General features: G+C 43.3%; 1 protein-coding gene across 1 annotated transcript; it reads right to left on the bottom strand.

The window, feature by feature from the left end:
* Positions 1 to 12,221: 12,221 nt before the first annotated feature.
* Positions 12,222 to 25,890, bottom strand: LOC123256593 (KH-type splicing regulatory protein; the record flags this gene model as incomplete). Its single annotated transcript, XM_044685182.1, has 19 exons — positions 12,222 to 13,939; positions 14,040 to 14,117; positions 14,275 to 14,475; positions 14,565 to 14,653; positions 15,911 to 16,020; positions 16,125 to 16,285; positions 16,373 to 16,517; positions 16,902 to 17,002; positions 18,485 to 18,587; positions 18,717 to 18,815; positions 19,358 to 19,456; positions 19,717 to 19,891; positions 20,327 to 20,384; positions 20,828 to 20,899; positions 21,232 to 21,281; positions 22,228 to 22,267; positions 22,610 to 22,648; positions 23,526 to 23,622; positions 25,819 to 25,890. Coding segments are annotated over 19 exons (2,064 nt in total), but the record flags the coding sequence as incomplete, so codon positions are not given.
* Positions 25,891 to 25,895: the final 5 nt, after the last annotated feature.

The raw sequence follows: 25,895 nt of genomic DNA, 5'->3' as shown, positions 1-25,895 counted from the left end.
TCTCTCTCTCTCTCTCTCTCTCTCTCTCTCTCTCTCTCTCTCTCTCTCTCTCTCTCTCTTCTCTTTCTCTCCCTCTCTCTCTCTCTTTCTCTCCCTCTCTCTCTCTCTCTTTCTTTCTCCCTCTCTTCCTTCACCCTCTCTCTCTTTCCTTCTTCTCTCTCCCTCTTCTCTCTCTCAGTCTCTCCTTTTCTCCCTCTCCTCCTTCTCTCTCCTCCTCCTCCTCCTCCTCCTCCTCCTCTCTCTTTCCCTTTCTCTCCTCCTCCTCCTCCTCCTTCTTCTTCTTTCTCTCTGTCTCCCTTTCTCCCTCTCCTCCTCCTTCTCTCTCTGTCTCTCTCTCCTCTTTCTCAGTCTCTCCCTTTCTCTCTCTCCTTCATTTCTCTCCTCACCCCTTACTTTCCTTCTGTCAGCTACCCATTCAAATGGGACAGGAGAATAACCTGAAATACTCACTGGGTGCCTTAAAGTTTTATTCTGTTGAAGGGTAAGGATAAGACATAGCATGATGGGGAAAGACTCTTACCAGAGTCTAACCCCAAATGCCAAGATACAGCCTTGATACATCGAGTTGTGACAAGACAAATAAGGAATGGCTGTAACAATGGTAAAATTTGCTTGGACAGAAACAGAGTTTGTCCAGCATCTATTCTTAGGCTTTCTTCAGCATCCAAGAGGAAGACAATCAGTTTTGTTTGGTGATTGAAAGTCTATTTGTGACAGAGTCATGTTGACTGGGATGTGGTTCCCATGGATATTTTCCATTACTGAGACGCTGACATGTTGGTCTTTGGTTTTGGTCCATGGTTTTGACAGTATCCAATGGATAGGGATAGAGCTCACCCTGAGCGAACATGTACAAAAGACTGTTGTGATGCCAAGCTCACAGGGCACTTTGATTGGATGAGATATTCCCAGTAGCAAAGTTTGGGCCTGGGGAACAGGGTAACTCAGGAAAATGAGAGGCATTAGCAAGGGGCTAATTTGGAGGTCCTGCCACTTCTTAGATCAATACTGTGTATTGGTTCTAAGGCAGAAGAGCAGTAAAGACTAGGCAGTTGGGGTTAAGTGACATAGCTAGGAAATGTCTGGGGTCATATTTGAACCCAAGACCTCCTGTCTCCAGGCCTGGCTCTCAAACCACACAGTCTCCCCATTAGTGCCATGAGAAGGGAGGTACATTTTTTCAACAGGGACTGTTATTGGTTTTTCCAGTTACTCAAAGTTTGGTTTTCTTTATTAACATTGTCATTAATGTTATTTAAACCTTTTGTCTTTACATTGTAGTCATTTCTGAAGAAAAATAAAAGACCTTCCTCCTAGGTAGGTAGGTAGTAGAGTGCATAGAGCATTAGGCATATAGTCAGGAAGTCCTGAGTTCAAATCCTATGTTCAAATTCAAATGTAAAATGGGGATAATAACATCTACCTCATAGGATTGTTGTGAGGACGGAATGAGACATTTGTAAAGCTCTTAGCACAGTGCTTAGCACATAGGAGGCATTATATAAATACTTATTCCCTTCTTCTAGATCCCACCTTCATTTATGCCCAAGGAAAATAGTTAGGCAAAAACACCTGACAGAGCGACTGCATTGTATATGATGCATGAAACATTCTGTCCTGCCCATCCCGGACATCCTCGGCTTCTCAGGTGTGAAAAGGGAGGTATGTTTCATTACCTTTTTTCCTAGGGTTTCATTAGTTCTTCAATGACTCAAAGTTTGACTTTGGTTTATTATTGTTGTACTTTCTGTGTATGTAGTAGCAGGTGTGGGCTTGGAAGTATTTGAGTTAGCAAACATTGATCTCTTCCTTTTTGGATGGCCCCCCATCTTCATTTGGGAAGAACTACCTTTGCTCAACAAAAAGTGGGGAGTGGGGGAACCGTCCCTTTGGGGAGTCATCTTGTTTGCAGAACCTGATACTAGAGGAAGTATTCTCTGTTCTTTGCTGGGCCAGCCTCCTTCCACCACTCATTGCTCAAGGTTCTTGGTATAGAACAGTGGTTCCCAAACTTTTTTGCCCTACCGCCCCCTTTCCAGGAAAAAATATCACTTAGTGCCCCCTGGAAATTATGAAACTATTTATTGAACTCAGAATAGAATGTAATTCAAAAAAGTGTGGCCATCACCGCCTCCCTGGATTGCTGCAGCACCCGCCAGGGGGCAGTGGCGCCCACTTTGGGAATCACTGGTCTAGATTGTGTCTTTATTGCCTTGTTTGAAAGATTTACAGTATAAAATAGAACAATCATTATTATTGTTAATTATTGCTCATTTGGCTAAAGCCTCTGGCCAGAGTGGAGCCTTATAGACAGAGACAGAAGTTCCACATTTCTCTCTCTTTATAGGATCCCTTCCCTGTCTTCCTCTTCACAGATAATGGAGAATCTAAGGGCAGTTAGGATCAGTCCTTTCTCTAGTCAGTTTGGGCACAAACCAAAACAGCCAGAAACAATTTCAAAGGATAGAAAAGCTCTCGATTCCACACCCGTCCTCTCAGACAGCAAAGGAGGGGAAAAGAGGAATTCTTTCACTAAGGGGAAACTTCCCCATTTATTTGCCTTGTCTACCACAGTGTATGAAAGCATTGGTCCAATCACCAGCTGCAACTCTCTCCTTCTCTTTAGTTCTTCTCTCCTCTTTGCTCTCACTCAAGTGATTCCAAATGGACCCTCCACCTCCCCATCGTTCAGTCATTTTGCCCTTCGTCACCAGTGAAACCGAAAAAAAACCCCAATCATATTGCCTCTCTAGACGTCAGTTCAAATTCATGCTCTTAGCCAGTGGTTCCCAAACTTATTCGGCCTACCGCCCCCTTTCCAGAAAAAATATTACTTAGTGCCCTGGAAATTAATTTTTTTAATTTTAATAGCAATTAATAGGAAAGATAAATGCACCATCCCCCTGGATCGCTGCAGCACCCACCAAGGGGCGGTGGTGCCCACTTTGGGAATCACTACTCTTAGCTTTTCTCCTCCCAACCTGTTGTGCGTTCATTCGCCCATAAAGTCTCTTGTAGGAGTCTCTCAGTCTCTGCAGGGATAGGATGGAACAAAGCTATCTTGGGAAACTTTTCTCCCAGAAAGTCATTGAGGCAGCCACTCAGAACTTCTTGTGTCTCTGCTCACAGAGAAATCAAATCTCCCAAAGTTTCCCCAAACTTTACTATATTAATATTGTTCTTATCTTATGGTTCCATTTAGTTTATTCCTACATCCGTTCACAGAAAACTTCCTGTGATTTCCTCCCCATGAATGTCATTTAACTTAAGATATGACAAATACTGGAAATATAGGAGGGGAAACCACGGAAGGTGGCCACACATCAGGAGTAAACACAACATGAAGTGGGTTTAGGACTTGGTTTACTAGGCCAATTCATCTGGCTAGATCTGGATACCATATTATCTAGCAGCCTGCAAAGCAGAGAATTCCGGTGGTGTCTTTCTAGGACAAGGGGGCAGTCTTTTCTGAGAGCGATGAGCTTGAGGTGTTGGATCATGGTGTCAGGCCCACCGAGGACAACCTGGTTGGGGGCCCCAAGGAGTAAGAATGCAGGTGACTCAGGAGGGCAGGGTAGTGACTTGGGAGGGAATCAACGTTATCTTAATATATAACATAATATTTTTTGTACACTGCCATAGCCAATTTACCTTCCTTTAGATATCCAGGACTCCAAGAGCTTTTCTCCAAAGATCTAGGTGTGTCCATCTACCCTTTCCCTGCCAATTCAGAGGCGTGACACAGAAGAGGGTGGTGAGAAGAGTTGGAAATTCTCAGGTTACCAGAGAAGACTATTTCTGTGAATCTGATATTAATGCTTTCTTCTTACTCTATGAGTCTATATGATCATTGAGAAATTGGAGGGGTGCGTTCTGAAGAAGGAATAAAAGATCGGGGTTCAGGGAGTGGGAGGGGAGCATAACTATAAGATATAAAATTATTCTATTCTCTCAGACTTAAAACATGTTGCCCAGGAGTATTGGGGAAAGCTGTGGTTAAAGCATACTTAAATGAAAGTGAGATGATACTTGCCCTGTTGGGAAAGACGCTGTGGCTTGGGGAGCTGCTTCATTCCCCCTCTTCCCGGCACCTGAGGACATTTTTTTTTGCATACCCCATCCCTCTGTCCAGCCACCCCAAACAAGCACTTTCTCCCTCAACTCTCTCTGGTAACTCCTGGGACTCTGAGACAGCTTGAATTTGCCCTCTGGGCACTCGATCTGGGGAGGTTCAGGTGATCTCATTTCTACTCAGCTCCACGAGTTGGTATGAGTTAAGAGTGCCATCTTCCAGCTTGCTCAGATGGTCCTGAGAGCTACTACTTGAAGTCACATTTTCTAGTGCTAGTAGTGAAAGCATGGCCTCTCAGAGCTCCATACATCCCATCTGGGGAGAGGCACATATTTTACTTTGTATTTTGGGTCTCTGGAACAATTTAGTGACTTTTCCTACATAATACAAGATGGTTTTCCAGAATGGACAGACTGATTCATAACTCCACTATCAGTGCTGTTGAACAATACTGGAAAAAGTCATAGAATCGAGAATAAAAGCCATTCCTCAACTAATAAATGGTCAAGGGATATTAATGGACAGTTTCCAGAGGAAGAAAAACAAGCCATCAAATGATACATTTTACATATTTTTTATTTTCTTTAAACCCTTACCTCCCATCTTTTTTTTAAACCCTTACCTTCCATCTTAAAATCAGAACTGTATGTTCTAAAGCAGAACGGTTGTAAGGGCTAGGCAATGGGGATTAAGTGACTTGCCCAGGAAGTGTCTGAGGTCAGATTTGAACCCAGGATCTCTCATCTCTAGAGCTGGCTCTCAATCCACTGAACCACCCAGCTGCCCCTCTTACCTTCCATCTTAAAATCAATCCTGTGTATTGGTTCCAAGGCAAATGAGTAGTAAGGGCCAGGCAAGGGGGATTAAGGTGTCCAGGGTCACAAGCTAAGAAGTGTCTTGGATCAAATTTGAACCCAGGACTTCCCATCTCTGGGTCTGGCTCTCTATCCTTTGAGCCACTTAGCTGGCCCCCCTTGAACATTTTTTTAATTTAAATTTTAATAATTATTAGAGAAATGCATGTTAAAAACAACTCTGGTGCACTTATAGGATTGACTAAGATAGAAAAAAAAAGAAAAATAACAAATGCTAGAGGGGCTTTGGGAAAACAGGTACACTAAAACATGGTTGGTAGAGCTGTGAAATGGTCTAGTTATTCTGGAAAGCAATTTGGAAGTAACTTTAAAAGCGATTAAACTGTTCATATCTTTTGACCCAGTAATACTAAACCTACATCTCAGAGAAAGAAGAAAGGAGAAAAGGACCTATGTGTACAAAAATTATTATAACAGTTCTTTTTCTGATGGCAAAGAATTGGAAACTAAGAAGATGCCCATCAGTTGTGGAATAGTTGAAAAAGCTATGGCATAAGGAAGTGTTGGTTTACTATAAGAAATGATGAAAAACATGGTTTCAGAAAGCTTTGTATGAACTGATGCAAATTAAACAATTTGTACAAAACTACAATATTGTAAAGATAATTAATTTTGAAAGACTTAGTAACTCTAATCAACAAAATGACCAATCATAGAGAGTTCCAGAAGGCTCATGGTGACATAAACTATTCACCTTCAAATAGAAAACTAATGGACTCAGAGTACAAACTGAAGTATACTTCCTTCTTCCTTCCTTCTTTCCTTCCTTCCTTCCTTCCTTTGTTCCTCTTCTCTTCCTTCTTTTCTCTTTATCTTTCCTTCCTCTTTCCATCCTTCCCTTTTCTTCCTTTTCTCTCTTTCCTTCATTCCTTTGTTCCTTCCTTCCTCCCTCCCTTCCTCTCTTTCCTTTTTTCCTAATATGGCAGGAATTTGTTTTGCATTATTATAATGGCATTTGTTTTGCTTTCTCAATAGTGAAGGAGAAGGAGGAAGAAGGAAGAAAACGTGCAACTAAAAATAAAATTGAATTTTAAAAAAATTATGGAATCATTCTAACTGGGTCTAAAAGAAATTTATTTTCAAATGGGCCAGCAAAACAATCCTTTTACTTCTCTTTAATTGATTCTCTATGGCACTCTCCACTTCAATTGTCCAAACATCTTCACCTTCTTCCCTCCAGAGGTCATCTAGTCTAACCCATACCCAAACAAGAATCATCTCCAGTTTTTCTTGGAGTCCTCCAGTGAGGTGGAACTCAGTCCCTTCCACTTTCAGTTAGCTCTAATTGTGAGAAAGGTTTTCCTCAACCTCATGCCTAAATTCACCTGTTACTTCTGCTTGTTGCTGCTATTTACCTCTTATCTCTCAGGGATTCAATTCTTTCATTTTAAAAATGAGAACTTTCCCTGACACTTTTACCTGCCTGTGTCTGGAAGAAAAGTAGCAAGCATTTATTTATGAACTTACTATGTACCTGACACTAATGCTAAGTGCTTTACAAATTTTATATCTCTGATTCCCACAACAACCCTGTGAGGCAGATGATGTTGTTAATCCCATTTGAAAAGTTGAGGAAAGGGGCCAGCTGGGTAGCTCAGTGGATTGAGAGCTAGACCTAGAGATGGGAGGTCCTAGGTTCAAATATAGCCTCAGACACTTCCCAGCTGGGTGACCCTGGGCAAGTCACTTCACCCCCATTGCCTAGCCCTTACCACTCTTCTGCCTTAGAACCAATACATAGTAGTGATTCTAAGACAGAAGGTAAGGGTTTAAAAAAGAAAAGTTGAGGAAACTGAGACAGACCAGGTTAAGTGATTTGCTCAAGGTTTCACCTGGCTGTTTTGAAAATAAGATGATGAATGAGAAAGTACTTTATTTTTTAAACCTTACCTTCCATTTTAGAATCAATACTATGTATTGGTTCCAAGACAGAAGACTATGCAATGAGGGTTAAGTGACTTGCTCAGGGTCACACAGCTAGGAAATGTCTGAGGCCAGATTCGAGCCCAGGACCTCCTGTCTCTAGACTTTGGCTCTCTATCCACTGAGCTACTTAGCTTGCCCCAAGAGAAAGTACTTTAAAGAAGTTAAAAACACTATTTTGGTATCCCCCAACATCGTGCCTGGTACATAATGTTTATTGACTGGCTGATTGAATTTAAAGTCTCATTCAGATTGTTCCCAAAGGGAACTCAAAGAATTATTTGATTAATAATCTTTGCTACTATGTGGCGAAATTACCTTTCTTAGTCATCAAGTTTGCTTCAAGTAGAACCCACCTGATGGACTTGAGACATTTGAGAGATAACCATGAGTGAATGAGATGAAGTACCACAGAGTTTAGAATCAGAAAATGGGGATTCAAATCCTGACATGATTATTTATTCTACTGGTGTGACCTCGGGTTAAGTCCCTTCTCTGTGACTCACGTGTAAAATTAGGGGTTTGATATCCCAAATCTTTTTCTGCTCTCTATCTGATGACCAGCAATCTCCATTTCCTGGTGAAGGGGAACATCTTAGAGAGGTGAGTGTTGGAATAGAGCCCATCTCCAGCCCATGATGTTCTCCATCTCTTTCAGATACTGGCAGAAGCTGCTATTGAAAACCCTTTATAAAATGCTGCTCTATTACTGAGGGTCTCACTCAGTAGAGCTATAGTCCTAACCGGCCCCAAAGGATAGAGCCATAGTAGGAGTAGATCTTATCCCCTAATGCAGGAAGCCGTCAAAGCCAATCATGGAGTGGAACCATACAGTGCCAAGATTAGTCAGGGAACATCTCCGAGGGCTGGTCCTGGCTCTGTCACCTCAGTTGTGCCCTCACTACTGCTAGATAATCCCAGACCTCTCTAACTCACATCCCACTCATCACAAAGTGGCTCTTCCAAACCTTTTTGTCCCTCTTCAAACTTCTCAAGGCTCCTTCCCCCATCCTCTCAGCTGAGAACCTTGCCTGATATTTTGCTAAAAAAAAAAAAAAAAAAAAAAAAAAAAAAAATTGGCCATTCACCGAGAGCTCCCTCCTCTATCTTCCTCATCTCATATTACCCATATGCCTTCTGCTGTTACCTCTTTTATCTCTGTGTTACACGAAGAGGTGATCCTTCTCCTTGCCATGCAAATCTCTACCTGCAAGAGATCCCATTCCATCCTTCTAGCAGGTTGCCTCATTTATAATCCCCTTTCTTAGTGATTTTCAGTCACTCCCTGTTTTCTGGCTATTTCCCGGTTGCCTACAAACATCTCCCTCAACCTCAAAAAGCCCTCACTTGATCCTTTTTATCTCTGTCAACTATTGTCCTCTATCTCTTTTGCCCTTTGTGACTAAACTCTTTGAGGATGTCTACAATAAGTATCTCTATTTCCTTTCTTCTTACTCTCTCAACCATCTCCAAACTAGCTTCTGAACTCATCATTCCATCAAAACTGCTCTCTCCAAAGTTACTAGTAATAGCTTAATTGTCAGATCCAAAGGCCTTTTCTCAATCTTCATTCTTAACCACTTTGCAGCCTTTGACACAGTCAATCACCTTTTATTTTTCCTCAACACTCTTCTTTCTAGATTTTCTTCAGGACACCACTCTCTCCTGGTTCTTCTACCCATCAGATTGTTCCTCAACCTCCTTTGCTGGATTTTCATCCAGATCTCTCTTGAGTTCTGTTTTGGGTCCTTTTCTCTTCTTTTTCTATACTACTTCACTACATGGTAGTAATTTCATCAACTCCCAAGGATTCAATTATCATCTCAATGCTGATGATATTCTCTGCTGACCTCCAGCTTTGCATCGCCAACTGTCTTCCAGACATCTCAAGCTGAATGACTTGTAGACATCTTAAACTCAATGTGTCCAAAACTGAACTCATTGGGCACAAGGGCTTCTTTGTTGTTCCATGAACAAAATATTCCATCTTCCAACTCCAGACATTTTTAATGGCTGTCTTCCATGTCTGGAATGGCCTTCATCCCAGCCTCCAGACTTCCCTGACTTCCTTCAAGTCCCAGCTAAAATCTCACTTTCTATAGGAAGTGTTTCCCAACACCTCAACTCACAAACCCTCCCCTTTTCCAAACTGTTATTACTGTCTAGGGCACCACCATCGTCCCCATCTTCCAAGGTTCAAATCCAAGTGTCATCTTTGACTCTTCATAATCTCTCCAAATATCCAATCTGTTTCCAAGGCTTATTGATTTTATCTACAGAACTTTTCTTGAATACGCCCCTGTCTCTCTTCTGATACTGCCACAACTCTAATGTAGTCCCTCTTCACCTCATGCCTTTATTACTGCAATAGCTAGCTGGTGGGTATGCCTCACAAGTCTCTCCCCACTCCAAGCCCCATTCAGCTGCCAAAGTGCTTTTTCCTAAAGCACAAATTTGACCATGTTGCCTCCCCTTCCCTCTCTTACACAATAAACTCCAGTGGCTCCTCTCACCTCTAGGATCAAATATAAAATCCTGTTGGGTATCCAAAGCTCTTCATAACCCAGGTCTCTTTTACCTTTCCAATCTTCTTACTCCCTGCCATGATCTAGTGACGCAGGTCTCTTGGCTATACCATGGACAAGATATTTATCCCTCAGCTTTTGGTATCTTCTCTGGCACCAGCCCCACACCCCTTCACCATGCTGTCACTCCTTTCTGCCTCCTAGCTTCATCCAAGTCCCAGCTAAAATCTCATTCCAGGGGACAGATAGGTGGCTCAGTGGATTGAGAGCCAGGCCTAGAGACTGGAGGTGCTGGGTTCAAATTTGAACTCAGATACTTTCTAAATGTAAAACCCTGGGCATGTCATTTAACCCCCATTGCCTAGCCCTCACTGCTCTTCTGCCTTGGAATCGCTATTGATTCTAAGATGGAAGGTAAGGGTTTTAAAAAAAATCCCATTCTACAGGACACCTTTCCGAAAAAGAATCCTAGTGCCTTCCCTTTGTGACTATCTTGTTTATCCTATATATAGTTTGTACATAATTCTTCCCCCATTAGATTATGAGTTCCTTAGGAGAGGAACTGTCTTTTGCCCTTTTCTTCAGTGCTTCATTTGACACCTAATAGATACTGAATGTTTCTGCCTGACTGCTACCCTTTGTGACCTTAAGTTACTGCCCCTCTGGGCCTGTTCCACCCTTGGCAAAGAGGTTGGTCTCCGCTAGTTGATCTTCCTTTGACTCATTCTTTGCATTTGGATACAGAATCTTATAAGATAGCACAGGATAGTGGAACAATATTCAGATCCCCCCTCCAACACTGTGCATTATAGTCATCTCATCTGTAAAATGAGGGTTGGCAGCACTTAGTAGAATGACTTGAGTTGGGAGTTCTGGATTTGAATATGGGTTTTGGTTCTTGTTAGAGGTATGAACCTGGGTACATCCCTGTACCTCTCTAGCCTTTCTTTGGACACAAAAAAATAAAACGAAATAACCCTTACACTATATTCCCTCAGACGATTGTCAAATAAATGCCTTGTAAAATAAGTTTTCCTCCTGGAGAGCAGAGGTGGCACCTCTCCCATGTCAGGGGAGATATGAGTCAGAGAGGGGCTCAGAGATGGACAGCCAGACTATGGTAAACTGGCAAGAGTAGTTTTCATAAGATATACTTGGAACCCTTGTTCTAGGTATCAGCCACTCTTGAGGTCTGCTTCCTCTGTAAAATGGAGTTGGAGCAGACGATCCCAAAAAATACCTTCCCAGCTCTAGATTCTATTGGAGGTAGGCCTTTAAAAATGGTTAATTTCCTTTTTGGCTTTTACACAAAACCTAGGAAGGGGAAGACAGAGGTACTAGAACCAGAGCATTTAGTTGTATGGAGTCACATCTCATTTTACAATTGAAGAAACTTGAACCCAAGGAGGGGAAATCTTAGCTGACATCTAAAGCATGATTGTAGGGTTTCAAAACATTTTCCAATTATCTTTTCAGCTAAGTCTCCTAACAGGCCTTTGGGGCAGGTACAAATAATTTGCCAACTAGCAACATAGGTAACAAGTAGCAAGAAGTGGGAATAGAACCCACAGCCTCTGAATCCAGAGCCGTTTGCATTACATTTCCCATTGCAAGATTATACTTATACTCTCTTCTTGGCTGCCAGTGCTCAGGGTTCCACCAGGAGACTGCAGCCATGGGAACCATTGGGTGCTAGGCATCAGTTGATGCTCCAGTTTCTCCACCCCTAAATCCCAAGGGAAAACGTCCCTGGTTTCCAAACATAGGAAAATAACTGTAGAAACCCTGCACAGAAAACAGGCAGGTGGCCTCAGAACTCCCAGAATGGACAGAGGGATATGGGGGATGAGGTCTAGGGCTCCACTCCAGGTCCCACCCACACCCCAAACGGCGCTTTCCCCACCAGCAAACAACTGCACCCAGCACAAGGTGGGTTTTTTAAAACAAAAAAAGCACTTTATTTAACCAAAAAAAAAAGAGGGAAAAAAAAAGCACAATGCGCCTGCAGAAAACTTTTCTTCTGTTATTTTTGTTGTTTTCTTAAAAAAAGAAAAACACCCCCCCAAAAAAACACCCCCCCCAAAGAACACAGGAAGCTTGTATTTTTTGATCACCGTTATCAGGCTTTTACAACATCTATAGTGAACAAACATCCGCTTCAAAGTCCTATGGACAGAGAAAAAGGACAGACAGACAGCACCCAGCGGACACAGGGGGAGGTTTTGTTATCATTTATTTGTGAAGTTAAAAACGAGCGATAAAAAGTAAAAACTGCCATACAATTGGTTTTTTTTTTAATTTTTTAAAGTTTTTTTCTTTCCCATTTTGTTTTCAGTTTCAATCTCCTCTCGAACAGATGAAATATGACAGACCAGTCCCAGGAATTGGAGAGGGGAAAGGGGGGAGGGGGAACACACATCAGGAGTTGCTACTCAAAGAGGGCAGGAAGAGAAGGATGGGAGACCAGAGACCAAGGGGTTCGAGTGGGCCTTGCTGTTTCAGGAGGGGGCAAGGGAGATGTTTTTCTATTTTTTCCTGCAGCCCCAACACCTACTCCAAGGAATGTTCCAACTCTAACTAAAAAACAAAAAAAAAAGCAAGATGATTTTTTCTTTTGAAAGTTTATTTTAAAAATAAGAAGGGGGCTGGTGGTGGTGATGTGTCTGTGGGGGGTAGGGGAGATGTGGACTGCCTTACCCTGAAAAAGGCAGTTTCGGGAAAGCAAGAAGGGAGGTAGGGAAGGGAGGGAGGCAGAGGAAAAAGAGATGAGATGGAGAGGGGGAAGAGAGAGAGAGAGAGAGAGAGAGAGAGAGAGAGAGAGAGAGAGAGAGAGAGAGAGAGAGAAATTTTTATAGGTTCTATTTGTTTGCTTTTTGCAGAGATTTAGTTCTTCTATGGCCGGCTCAAAATGAGGAATCCAGAGTTTTGAGAGAAATAAAAAGTATGTGAGACACAAAGAGAAAGAGAGTGAGAACGAGCGAGAAGAGAGCAAGAGAGCGCAAAACACTCAGCAAGTGCTCTATCCACCCAGCGGGGCCTGCTTCCCCCTTCACCCCGCTCCCTCCTCCCCAAGGCAGCCATCGCTCTCTTGCCAAAAACAAAACAAAAACAAAACAAAAAAACAAACAAAAAAAAGATTTTCACAGATGAGGAAGTTCACATTCATTCGATTCATTGAGCCTGCGGAGAGGGAAGAGATAGGAATTGGTCACTACGGGGGGAAAGGGAGGAAGGGAAGGGGAGACTAGAAGGGACACCAGGACAGGATTAGAACAGCCTAAAGAGCGGTGTATTTTTCTGGGAGGAAGGGAAGAGAAGAGAAGAGAAGGCGGCAGGGAACTCCCTCCAATCCTGTGGCAAATGCAGAATGAATTTTGCAGGCCAGAGGGTGGAGTTCAACTCCCTAGGCAAGTGCTCCAAAGTATGTATTTGAAATCAGACTCTCTGGCTCTTTGAACAAGAAGAATGAGAAACAACCACATAACAGGCAGGAAGAGAGAGCGCGAGATGACTTCTCCTTCTCGGGGGTGCACCCTCATTCAGAGGAGGGCGATTCCCGGCGCTTTACAACAAACATTGTTCAAGATCATGGTGTCCCCACAACACCCCTGTGAGGTAGGTTTGAGGGTGGCAATGATCATCATGCCCACTTCCACAGACAAGACCAGGATTGGGATCGGAGGCGCGGGCACAAGAGTGACAGAAAGGGGGAGAGAAAATTCGCAGAAGAGACTGAGCCAAGGCGGAGTGGGGACGGGGAGCAGCAGCCAGGGAGGGGCAGAAAGGGAGACCCTGGCCCCTCCCCGAGGCGGTCCCCTCTTCTCCGCCAGAGACGGTGCTGACCCCAGAGAGGGGGTGCCTGCAACACACACAATCACTCAGACTTGGGGGGGAAATGATCATTGATAAAAAAATAAATCCATAACCTGGGGGAGGGGAGGAAAAAGGCTTTTTAAAACTCAAGTGGCCAGATTTACAGATTGAGAGAAAGAAAGACAGAGTGAGTGAGAGTGAGTTAGTTGGCTGGGATGGCAACCAACATTCAAGCTATTTGCCCACCCCCCACCCACCCCAGGACCACCCACCAGTTCAAAAGTTCCACCTTGTATTTTTTTCGTGCTCTCCCCCAACATCACGACAGCGTTACACAGGAACAAGCAGGCTGGCGGAGGGAGGCCTCTTCTGTTTAACCTCTGGGCCCAGCGCACATTGTCCCCGTCTTGTGGGGACTCCCGGAGACCTCCGGCCACACGGCCCCCGATGCTGGCATCAAGGGCACACCCCGCAGGGGAAGGGATTTCCGGCGCTACCCACTAAGGCAGGATGGACGGTAGCCGGGGGTTGGAAGGAAAAAGGAGGAGGAGGAGGGTGGCAATTCCCACTTGCCTGCTGTCCCTGCTGTGTGGGTGGTGGCTGAGGGCCGCCAGGACCAGGGGTCTGTCCGTAGTAGGCGGCTTGCTGTCTGTAATATTCGGCCCAGGCAGCACTATAGTCAGGCTGGGAGCCTGGGGGGGCTCCAGGTCCACCACCAGTGGCCACTTGCGCTGTGGTTGGGGAGGGTGAAGAAGCAGGAAGTGAGTCTCATTTTATCAAGTCAGACCCCTGTTCCCTTCCAACCCTAGAAAGTAGCAGGCACCAGCTCACCTTGTTTCTTATAGTACTCCTCCCAGGCTTTTGTGTAATCCTGCTGGGGGGGAGCACCAGGCTGCTGAGGCTGTTGGCCTAAAGGAACATGAAAAGATGGGGACCATCAAGGTCTTGGCCATAGAAGAAATGGTATCCACACTGATTCATTTTAATTTTTGTTCCCTTTTTCTTCCCCTTGAGGGGCACCCAATTAACCCTGTCTTCTTTCTCAGTGGTCCCTCCCCAAACTTACCTATTTTTTTGTAATATTCTTCCCAGGCTTTAGTGTAGTCTGACTGTCCGGTAGGTGGGGGCTGTGGGGGTTCCCCCTGGGCAGGTGGGGCGGTGGGGGCTGGCGCTGGACCTGGCACAGGGCCTGGAGGCTGCTGGTAGTAGTGTGAGTAGTAGGCAGCCCAGGCGGCATTGGGATCTGCTGCTGCAGCTGCTGCTTTATCTGAAAAGTAAAGACAGAGTTGAGAAGGAGGATGGGGGAGGGAGGGAGAGACTGAACCTCTTTCCCTTCTCCTATAGCTAATTACTTACTTGGGTCATGAGGAGCAGGTGGCTGCCATTGTGGATAAGTGTTGCCCCAACCCTGGGGTGGGTACTGGTGTGGAGGGGGACCTCCTGCACTATAAAAAGAATATGAGAAAAAATAAGAAATATAATGAGCAACAATGAAACTTGGTTTTTGCATCAAGGTGGGGAAATTAAAGATAGTGGGAGATTCCTGATCTATCAAACAACTAGCTGTGTGACTTTAGCCAGCTTCTCTACTAGACATTTTTAAATTTATATAATGAGATCAATGGTTGGAAGTTATAGAGACCAATTCTGGCTAGCTAACAGAAAAGTCTCAATTAGATCCACTGATAAATGAAATGGCCTACCTTGGAAGGTTAAAAAGTTTCCCATTGAAAGGAAGAACAAATTGTGGTATATGACTGTAATGGAATACTATAGCTCCATAAGAAAGGATAAACAAGATGAAATCAGAAAAACCTCAAAAGATTCATGTGAACTGATGCAAAATGAAGTGAATAGAACCAAGACAATGTATACAATAACAGAAATACTGTATAATGATCAATTGTGAAAGACAAAACCATTATCAGCAAAGCAAGTTTCCAAGACAACCACAAGGGACTCATGATGAAAATGCTATTCACAGCCATAGAAAGAACTGTTGGAGTGCAGATTAAAGTATGCCATCTTCCACTTTGTTTCCTTCGTAAGATTTTTATTTTATGTGTGATGTCTTCTATCACAACATGAACAATGGAAATTATCTCTATCAAACTATTTACTGGCAAAGGGAGGGAAAAAACAATCTGAATCCTAAAATGTTAGAAAATAATTGCCAAACTGTTTCTACATATAACTGAAAATTTAATAAAAAAGTTTCCCACCACTAGAAATTTTCAAAAAGAAAATAAATGGATCCATATTTGGAATATTGCCAACCAACATAGTTATGATAAGGAAAAGAACACCAGGCTTTCAGTTGGACCAGAGTTGAATCCTGGTGGTGACATTTACTAGGGGGTGACCCTGAATGACTTACTTATTAGCCTATGTAACTCAAATAATTGCTAGCTGTATGAGAATAACTGGCACTGCTCCCTCTCACTGGGCAGTTGTGACTTCTGAGGCTCATTTCAGCTTAGATCTCTTAATATGAAAATCTCCAAGAGGCTTTTCAGCTTAGAGATCAAAAGGCTCAATGAATCCTGAAAGTTATCCCACTCTTCATCCCACCAAGAAGAATCAGCTAATTACAAATAGCAAAGAGTACCCTATAGAAGCACCTAGTTGATACAAGCCTTAGAACTTGGCATCCCATGATCCTTTTCCCCCTCAAAAATTCCTGGAGTCAAAAAGATACTTACTGAGGAGGAGCTCCTGGAGGCCCCTGGTTGAAAGGTCCTGGGTTGAAGGGCCCCATTGGACCAGCAGGACCTGGTCCCCCAGGACCTGGTCCAACTGGACAGAGAAGACACTGGTAGGAAAAGAAAACAAAATCTGAATTCAATGACGGTCTGAAAGGAGACAAAGGTTGAGGCTATAAATAGTATTTTCCATAGCCCTGTCCCCTGTTCGAACCTCAATCTTCTCTTCAATAAGCTGCTTGGCATGGTCAATTTGCTGAGGAGATCCCCTGATGATGAAGAGCTTGAAATTAGGATCCCCATTTGGTGGGAGCTGCCGAGAGATCTCCACAAAGGCGCCTGTTTGTTGATTTATGGCTTTCACATTCTCCCCACCTAAAAGAAAAGGAGAAAGCTCAGAGTATAGATGGAACAGGAAGAGGGCTTTAGAGGGAGAACAAGGCAGTGGGTAGTGACACTTACCTCTGCCAATAACCAGCCCACACTTGTGAGTTGGAATGGAGAAAGTCATCTCTCCACCAGGAGGTCCCCAGTTACCCTGGCCTCTGCCTCGGCCCCTCCCTCCAGGGGGCATGCCTGGGCCCCCAGGAGGTCCTGGGGGACCACTCTATAAGAAATGAAGACTATATGAGGACCAGCAAAACAAATGGTGATCCTAGTTATAATGTAGCATATTACTACAAATAGAAGTTCAATCCCCAACTCTGCCCTTTATAATCTCAGGTCAATTAACTTTCCTAGGTACCTTCAATGTTCTCATTTGTGGAAAAAAGGGTCAACGCTACGGATGATTGCTAAAAGTCCCTGTCAGTTCTAAATCCTATGATCCTAGACTAGACATATTAACACATGTAAAACAATGTAGAATATAAGGACTGAACAAGTGGGACATAATCTCCAAGTTCTATTCCAAATCTGCTTGGGAGATAAAGAGTTGGATGTTTTGGCTCCACATAGTACTACAATCCCTCCAGTGCACTCTGGAGCGTACCCTTAAACTCTGGAGGAGGTCATTGATGATTCTGGCAGCATGCTCACACCGGTCTGGGGGTCCCATGATGTGGGCTATCTTCTCAGGACCTGTTCCATCATCTGAAACCCAACAACCAAAAAAAGGTTCAGTTTTAAAAATAAGACCACGTACCTGAAACAAAAAGTTTTGAGAGGAGGGATTTGGTTTGAAATAAAAAGATGGGTTTTCTACTTAGTACCAGTTACTTTTGTCAAAGTTGCTTAACCTCTCTGGGCCTCCTCAAGAACTAGATAAACTCTAGGATTCCCATCCATCTCTAATTCCTATGAAATCTAGCAGCTTTATCTGCAATAATAAAAAAAAATGGGTTTTCAAAAATGTGAATGGATATATAAATTTTGATATATATCACAAAACGAAATCATAACATAGTTGTTATGTTAGTCAAGAAAGAAGCACTAGAACGTTTACATACCATGACAACATAAAGGAATGGTAGCAATTTTTTAAAAAATTCAGAAGCTAGGAGTGTACAGGATATTTGTTTTACTAAACTCCACACACATATGTTTTAGAGACAAAATGTAAAAAATTTGGACCGTATATTTTTATGTACAATTACTTTCATTTGTATTTGGATCGTTAATGGTTACTAAATTGAAAACTTTTGTTAAGTCTCTCCAACACTGCTTGTCAGGGAAGCAGGGACTAAATAATTTCCAAATCCCTCCCTCTCTGGTGGTTGGCCCAGCACCATCTACTCACTATACTGAGATGATTAATTAGATTATTTGATGGTAAAGCTAGTGGTCAGTCTCTAATAACCAACATTTACCATTATTACCAAGGTAGATGTGGATAGTCCCATAAAAGAGAACTGGACCAGTTAATATAAAGAAGTAACAGGTCAAATAATGGGCTCATTCCCCATTCCTGCCCCTCAGCAGTGACTCTAAATCTTAAACACTGTACTCTCTTCCCTAAATATTATTAACAGATCAAGTAAGGTCTCAAAGCAATGCAATCTTATCCTCAGACAGATTTGCAATTCAAAGGAAGAGAGGAAATTAACTGAGAGTTAGGGAGCTAAGGTAGGATGCAGGTGGGAATCTAGTACGTATGGACCAAGCAAATAGCTTCTTTGTCGGGTTAGGGTATCATGGTTCATTATAACAAGGGAAGTTATGTGTGACTTATCTACTGAGGGATAAAAAGCATTCCCTGTGAATCTGAGTCAGAAGCATAGTCATGCCCCCAATTTATCTCCAAATATCTGAAGAAAGAAAATATGAAAATTACAGAAGCAGATTTCAACCCAACATAGGGACTTAGGATTACATCTCTCTAAATTCCCTTTCTAAGTCTAAAAAATGGTTTATTTATAAGAAAACATTTTCTAATTATCTAAGCTATGTAAAAATGAAACAGACTGCTTCTGGAGGTAATTGAATTTCTGATCACTCTAGGTATTTAAAAAGATGAACACTGGTGGGATTCTTTTAGAGATTCCTTTCCTGAGTAGAAGCTAAACACACATAGCCTCTAAAGTCCCTTTCAAACCAGGCTCTGAGGAGCTAGTCTACAAATTCAATCTTACTGACCTTGTTTGAACTGTATTCGGACACCAGCATCACTTTGTATTTTTTTTATCATTTCTCCACTCCGGCCAATGACCACACCAACAGAATGTCTGGGTACTGGCACCTAAATAGAGGAAAGGAAAGCCAATGTGATCTACATTCTTATATCTCTGCTGCCCTCTGCTGCCAGGCAGAAAGGACACCCATGACAATAGCCTCCCCCCTCAAGTGACCAAAGAGGAAGCATTCTTACATCTATCCCACCACCAATCCTGGATCCATATTCATTCCGGTCCCCAAAGCCTCCTTGGTCACGTTCTCGGAGGATATCCATCACCATCTCACAGGCTTGCTACAACATATGTGGTACTCATAAGCAACAGAACAGAAATTGGCTCGTCCCCACATTCCTTCCTTGGTCTCCCCAAATCCCCACCATACTAACTAAACCTAGAAGAGATAGCTATCTGGTAGATTCCAATTGATCCCTAAACAAATCTGATGGGTGGTAGGAAGATCAGATCCTGACACACACACAAAAAAGGGAAGGGTAGATATAGAGGGGAAAAAATACCTTTGGAGGGATCTAAGAGCCAATTACTCCAGAGGGAAGACCCAAAATAAACTGAAACTAGGCCAACGGACCTCTTAGGTACCAGGGCTAAAGAGCTGGGACCATTCTTTATCTTCTTACATTCAAGGAAGTCTGAGCTAAGGAAAAAAATCCAACCCCAACCCTCAGCCATCTTTGCAAGAACTATTTCCATTGTAGCCTGAGCTCTAATTCCCTCTTATAACAGCTACTGCCTCCTATCTAAACTCCAGTCTATAGCTGTCACTTTAAAATATCATCCTTTCAAGTCTTCCTAACTACTCCTTTCTTTTTTTCTTTACCTGTACTTTATATGGGTCACCAATAATCCGGAGAGGTTTGTCCACATTGGTATTTTGGGATCCATCTTGAATTAAAATCATCTTCACTCCAGCTCGCTCCTATACAACCACCAATGCCATAGTTAATGACAGGCTCTTGCTCAACACATCAAGGCAAGGGAAAGGGCTGGCAATGCCTTAGCATTCAAGACAAGGGCTTCAGGGAAGGACAAGTGATAAGAGGGCTCTGAGAGTCTCTGCTGAATGTTGGCAGAGATCAATGCCAAGCCCTACAGAAGTGTTCAAGGTAAACCTTCTTGAGAGAGAAAGGGGAGGGGACTGGGTCTGGAAGAGATCTGTCCTCAGGGTCACTCTCACACCTGCAGCTGTTTAATGGTCTCCCCGCCTTTGCCAATCACCAGTCCTGCTTTTCCTGCAGGAATCATGATCTCCTGCACTGTGCCATTCTGACCCCCATTTGAATTATCATGGAACTGTCCAGGAGGGCCACCTCGGCCCCGGGATACAATGTCATCTAGCATCATCTTTGCCTTCCTGTGGAGAGAGAAGAGGAACGTGTTCTCATTGTAGGACATGTCAAGTAAGTGTTTGTTTCCAACACTCCTATATCCTAAAAAGTAGTTAAGTAGTGCCAGTATCTCCTGGCAAACAAAATCATCATGAAGGAATACAGATATTTAGGGGAGAGGAAAATTATTCATTGCTTAAGTATTTGAAGCAGCAAGGTACAGAATAAAATGCAAGAATATCTAACACAATCATGCACAACCACATAGATTATAAGTGGGAAAAACCTTGCTCCCAAAATGGCAACAAGGTCTAGAGAAACACTGAGACTCAAACACTAACCCACTCATCCCAAAAGAGCCACACCAATATTCATTCATTCATTCCTCTGAGAAGCCCTCAGCATATGAATCTGGATGCCTTCCTTTAATACAAACAGGCAGCAAAAAGCAAAGTACATACTGCACTGATTCCGGGGCTCCTGTCAGTGACACACTTCGCTCAGGTAAGCCGCCACTGTCTAAAGAAGAAAAGGAACATTGGGTCAGAAACCAAGGTCTCTAAAACTTTTCCCTGCTCCAGGTAAAGATACAAGAAACCTCTCCTAAAATATTACTATGACAACCTACTCAGACTATATAAAGGAAGCAATTCTAGTGCAAATACTTGTTCACTTATTTCAGTCGCATCCAACTCTTCGTGACCCTATCAGGGATCAGATCAGATATCTTGAATTATACGGTCTCTGAAACGCTCAGAGAGGAGAAAGAGAAAGAAGGGAGGATGGTTGGTTTCAGTGAACTACATGACAGGCACTAGAAAATGGGGACAGCCCACTAATGTAGTCCCAAAAGAAAAAACATTTGCTTGCATTCAGTAGAAAGCTAGGTTAATGCATTCCTTGACTATTGATTTGGGCATCAATGAATGTGTGGTAGATCCTCACAAGGAGCCTTCCCATACCTGGAGAGATCTGTACTTTGCAGCCTGAGTCCTGCTGGATCTTGTTGATCTGTTCACCACCTCTGCCAATGACTATATGGGGTAAAATTAAAAAAATGTAGCCAAAAGCTCAGGAAACCCAGAGCTCATGAGATTTTTGTTTGGGGGCATTACCCTCCCCCATCTCAAATCTTCAGGAAAGAGGGCAGCAGCCACTCCAAGAGCTACAGTGTCCAGAGAAGATTGGGGGGGGGGGAGGGAGGAGGCACAATTAAAATGAGAACAAGAGACTCTTTCAAACCCAAGACGTCTGGCCTGGCACAATCTCACAGGAAGAAGCCAAGATAACAGGGCTCCTGACCAAGGTGAAGCTGTCAGCTTCTACACTCCCCACCCACTCCACCTCAGGGCAGACCCACACTTACTTAGTCCCACCATGCCATCAGGAACACGGTACTCTTCTGTCATTGAAGACCTGCAAAGGGATAAATGGAGAAATCATGGATTCAAAGTGAACAGAGACTCTAAACAGAAGACAGGGTATGGTCACCTGGAAAAAGAATAACTGCCCCAATGCATAAAACTGTAGGGATTATTCAACTCAAAAATACATGCACCAGCCCAACTACATTCTGAGAAGAGCTTCTTAGGTACTACTGGCTGCTTACATAAAGGCAAGGAGGACATTTGGGTGATACGGGTACCTAATAAAGCCTCAGGCCAAGGCAGCACAGACCAGAATATAGATATACCATACCACTCCCACCCTCCCCAAATCAGACCAAATGCTGACCATATATCCTTGGGTAAATGAGGTCATTTTATCAAATGAGATAACATATGTAAAGCTCTTTGCTAACCTTAAAGTGCAATATGAATGCTAGCTATTATTATTCACCTCTCTAGGGCCTATTTCCTCCTGTGTAACATGAGGGAGTTGGATAAGATGATCTCTAAGGTCCCTTTCAGCTCTTACTCTATAGTTCTGTGACAGGTTCATGGGACAACCCCTGGAAATGTCATTACAAGAAACAAGCTCTCACAGAAGACAGATAAGAAATAACTCATACCTTTCCCCCACCCCTCAACATCCCTACCCTCCCACCAACAGAAGGCATGAACAACTGAGCCCACACCTCCCTGGAGCCAGTAAAAAGTTACAAATTTCTCTCCCCACAAAACCCATGGACATAAGTATAAACAAAGAGGAAATAAAATTTCAATTTTAATTTCCCCTACCTAATCTCTTAAAGAATTGCTAAGATAAAATGATCAAATTAATTAACTTGAATATCCTAAATAACTGAACAATTAACTTGAATATCCTAAATAACTGAACATTCTGATAGGAGGTTTCTTTTGGCAAATCTAAAGGAAAGGTTATGGGCAGAGAGCAAGAAATTCTTCATACTGTGGCTTACCTGGGAGGAGGATGAATAGGCCCAAGCTGAGAACTGAGAGCTGGGGGGGGAAAAAAAAAGCGAGTATTGGTCTGATGCTAACTGATGGCCAATAAAAAGTCTTGATTTCTATAGCATTTTAAGGTTTACGAAATGCTTTCTTCGCAATATTATGAGGAAAGTAATGTAAGGATGATGAGTTTCATTTAACAAATCTCAAATCTCTGTCCTTAATAAGTACTCAGAAAATGTTTGGGAGTTTGAGGATCAGTATCTTAAGACCTTACTTCCCAAAGGGTTCCATCTTGAAGGAAAAATGACATCTGACAAAGACCACTCTCAGCCCCAGGACCCTGCCCAAATATGGAACATCTGCTATACCACCACACCAAAATGGACTTACAATCGCCTTGGGCTGCCAGTTTCTTGCTCTCAGGTTGATCTGTGGAATTGAGAAGATGTTAGATGTAGTCTCCACCTACTGCCACCTCAGAACCAATGTTAATAGAGCATGTTTAGGCACATAGATCTGTATATCACCTCCTCCCAAACCTTGGAGAAAATGACAGCAGACAAACACAACCAAATACCATACGACCTGTCAGATTCTCAACCCTGCCGTCAATTCTAGGACTAAAAAAGGCCTTTATAACAAGTGAACAATGTTTTTGGGGACAGTTGAAGTCACTGAAAGTATTTCCTGCAGAGAGAGATAGGCCTTAGTTGGAATGGTAAAAATGAGGTTTCAGGATGGAAGAGCTGCCTTAGCTTGTAATCATGGCTACCAATGGTAACTCTTGAGTATATCTGGTTGTCATTTCATTTGCAAACAACTCTTCAAGATCCCATGTGGGGTATTCTTGGCCATGATACTAGAGAGGCTTGCTATTTCCCTCCCCAGCTCATTTTTACAGGTGAGGAAATTGAGGCAAACAGGGTTAAGTGACTTGCACAGGGTCACACAGCTATTAAGTAACTGAGTTTGAGTTTAGACTCAGGTCTTTCTGACTCCAGTCCTGGTACTCCAAACTAAATCAGATCCCAATAGAAATTAACCATATTTTTGCCATATTCCATGTGAGAGAAAAATTTCTAGTAGTTCACACCCACACCAACTATCTCACCCCAACCCAAATTTGGCAATCTGATATCTTAGGACAACAAGAGAATATAATACAGAACCTAGATTTGTTGAAGCTTTTGCAGAAAACCCAGCAGTTTCTTAAATAATAAAAAAAAACTTCAAGATATATTTAAGCCACCATTATCAACTCTGCCTCTTTCCCCTTTTCCCTCAAGTTATACAAATCAGCAGTTACCTCCATCTTCCAACTGTCTCTTTTGGCCCCCAAAACCAAAATCTGGAGTGCTGTTATTCACTGTTGTAGCTGCATCACCTCCAATTTTTGCTGCTATCTGAAAATCAATTAAGAATAAGAGAATTAATTCCAAAAGACAATGGCATTTAAGGAGCAGGAAAGAAGTTATGAGAGAAAGTGCTTTCTCTCCTATAGACCTCCATTTGCCCAAATTCTAATTTGTTATTTGATGTTAAGATATTGATGGTTAAGTCCTATCAACTTCTAAGGAGCCTTTTGGTAAAAATAAAAACACCATGGAAATAACTTTTAGGACTTCAAAATTGAGAATTCATCTAGAAAATTAGCAATTCCCACTTTTTCCCCTTGATAGTACCTGAGTCTAGAAATCTGTTTTCAGTTCAGGCAGAAGTGAAATTATAAGGATTATTATTTGGTCCTTTCACAGAGGTCAGGCTGGTCCATCAGAATCTGTCCACTTCTCCCTCCCTAACATTCTTATAGAAGAACCTAAATATATATTTTCATTCCTCAAAGGTGTCACTACTACTACTACTACTACTACTACTACTACTACTACTACTACTACTACTACTACTACTACTACTACTACTACTACTACTACTACTACTACTACTACTACTACGGAAAAACAAGAGTCCTTTAGGACTTGAATCAATTTTAGAAACTTCAAAGTTGTTAGCAATTTTTACCTAGTTTATATCCAAGGATGCTCAAAGAATAAACTCTTCCTCAGTTTATTTCCACCTTCCAATATTTCATTTTAAAGTATGATGTTACATGAATTATGAAGCCTATGCTCCTAGGACTCTAAATTGTATGGCCACAAAACTTCCTAAAGGCTAGTTCATAATCAAGGAAAAAACCACTTCAAACAAATTCAACCTTACTAACCTTCATTTTGTGTTTTTGTGGGAGTAATTATCAAGGAGCCCTAGGACCAGAGCTTTGGTCAATTAGCCATTCCTCACACAGCTTAAACTTATGCCTCAGGCCTGGAGTCCTTCAAGATCCCACTCAGGCAAAACCTGGTAGCACCTCATTCTCCTCCTGCTACCACTGGTTATGCCCACAAACCACACAGGCAGGCACGTGGGCGTTCCCCTAACGGGACAACCCTGAGCTTTCATTCTTCCTGAAACTCATCTCCTTCTTTAAGGTTGGTACTTAGTTCCATGTGGAAGGCAATGTTGATTCTGTCATGACAAGATTTGTTGTCAAACCTTTTCCTATACACTAAGGCAGCAGGGGGTAAGGAAGGGAGGAGTGGGTCCCTCATCGGAGAGTACTTTAGACCAGACACTTGTAAGGATGCAGAGGCTAAGACAGACTTCCAGGAGAAGCTGCCTTCTCTAGTAGCTAAGTTCTGCAAATATGCCCCGCTCATCACATACAGGAGTCTCCTTTCATATGACCCACACCTACTAGAGGGTCCAGATGAGAAACAAGAGGGGCCCCCTTCTTCAAATACAAAAAAGTCAAACATGTGTTTCTACTGTGCAAAAACTTAACCATAACAATGTTCTCCCTACTAGAGAAAACATTAAAAGCAGCTGGGAACTCCTAGCTGGAGTTACAAGACTCTCAAACCAGATATCCACATCCTCCGGTCCCAAAGCCCAGTAGGTGAGCCCCACCCATGCCCAACTACCAAGTTCAGTGAACTCAAAGGAGCTACTGCAAAGAGCCTGGGAGCTATAGAAGAAGAAACCAGAAGGAATAAGGGGTGAGGAGAACTGTGACCCTACCCAAGTCTCTTCCTCCTCCCACGCAGAGGAAAGAATGAATGGGAAAGTCACTGCACCCACTCCCCCCACGTGCCAAAATGTAAGAGAGAAGGTCACGGTGCCCCTTCCCACACCTCACTTTCGTCTTCCCTTGCACTGACACAATAAATGGAGGGGTGCTTGCACCCCTTTCTCTCAGGAGTGCCCAACTGGGAGGGTTACTGCCCCTCTCCATTTTCTCACACCTGCATTAAAGAGCAATTAAGGTGGAGTGTTATTGCAATCCTTTCCTCCCCAATTTCCCCCTCCTCCCAAAGTACAGTAATGAGGAGAGCCCGGGGGTGCCGGGCCCTTGCCTGGCCAGACTCCAAAGGCCAGGCCCCCTCGAGTACCCAGCTCTCATCTCTGGTCCCTAGCCCCCATGTGCCCCCCGAGCCCCGCGCGCGCGCACATGCCCCCTCCTCAGCCCCCCCACGTGACCCCGGCCTCGCGCTCCCTCCTCCCCCCGCCCCCCGGCGCTGCCGCCGCCGCCGCCTCCTCCTCACCTGCCGGGCCCGCTGCACGGCATCGGCGAAGGCGTCCTTGCGGATCCCCGGGGCTCCCCCTCCGGGCGGCGGGGCCG

This window comes from Gracilinanus agilis, chromosome 1, assembly GCF_016433145.1.
Source record: "Gracilinanus agilis isolate LMUSP501 chromosome 1, AgileGrace, whole genome shotgun sequence".
Lineage (NCBI taxonomy): Eukaryota > Metazoa > Chordata > Mammalia > Didelphimorphia > Didelphidae > Gracilinanus > Gracilinanus agilis.
Note: the sequence above shows the minus strand (reverse complement) of the source record. Positions and strands in the feature narration are given on the sequence as shown.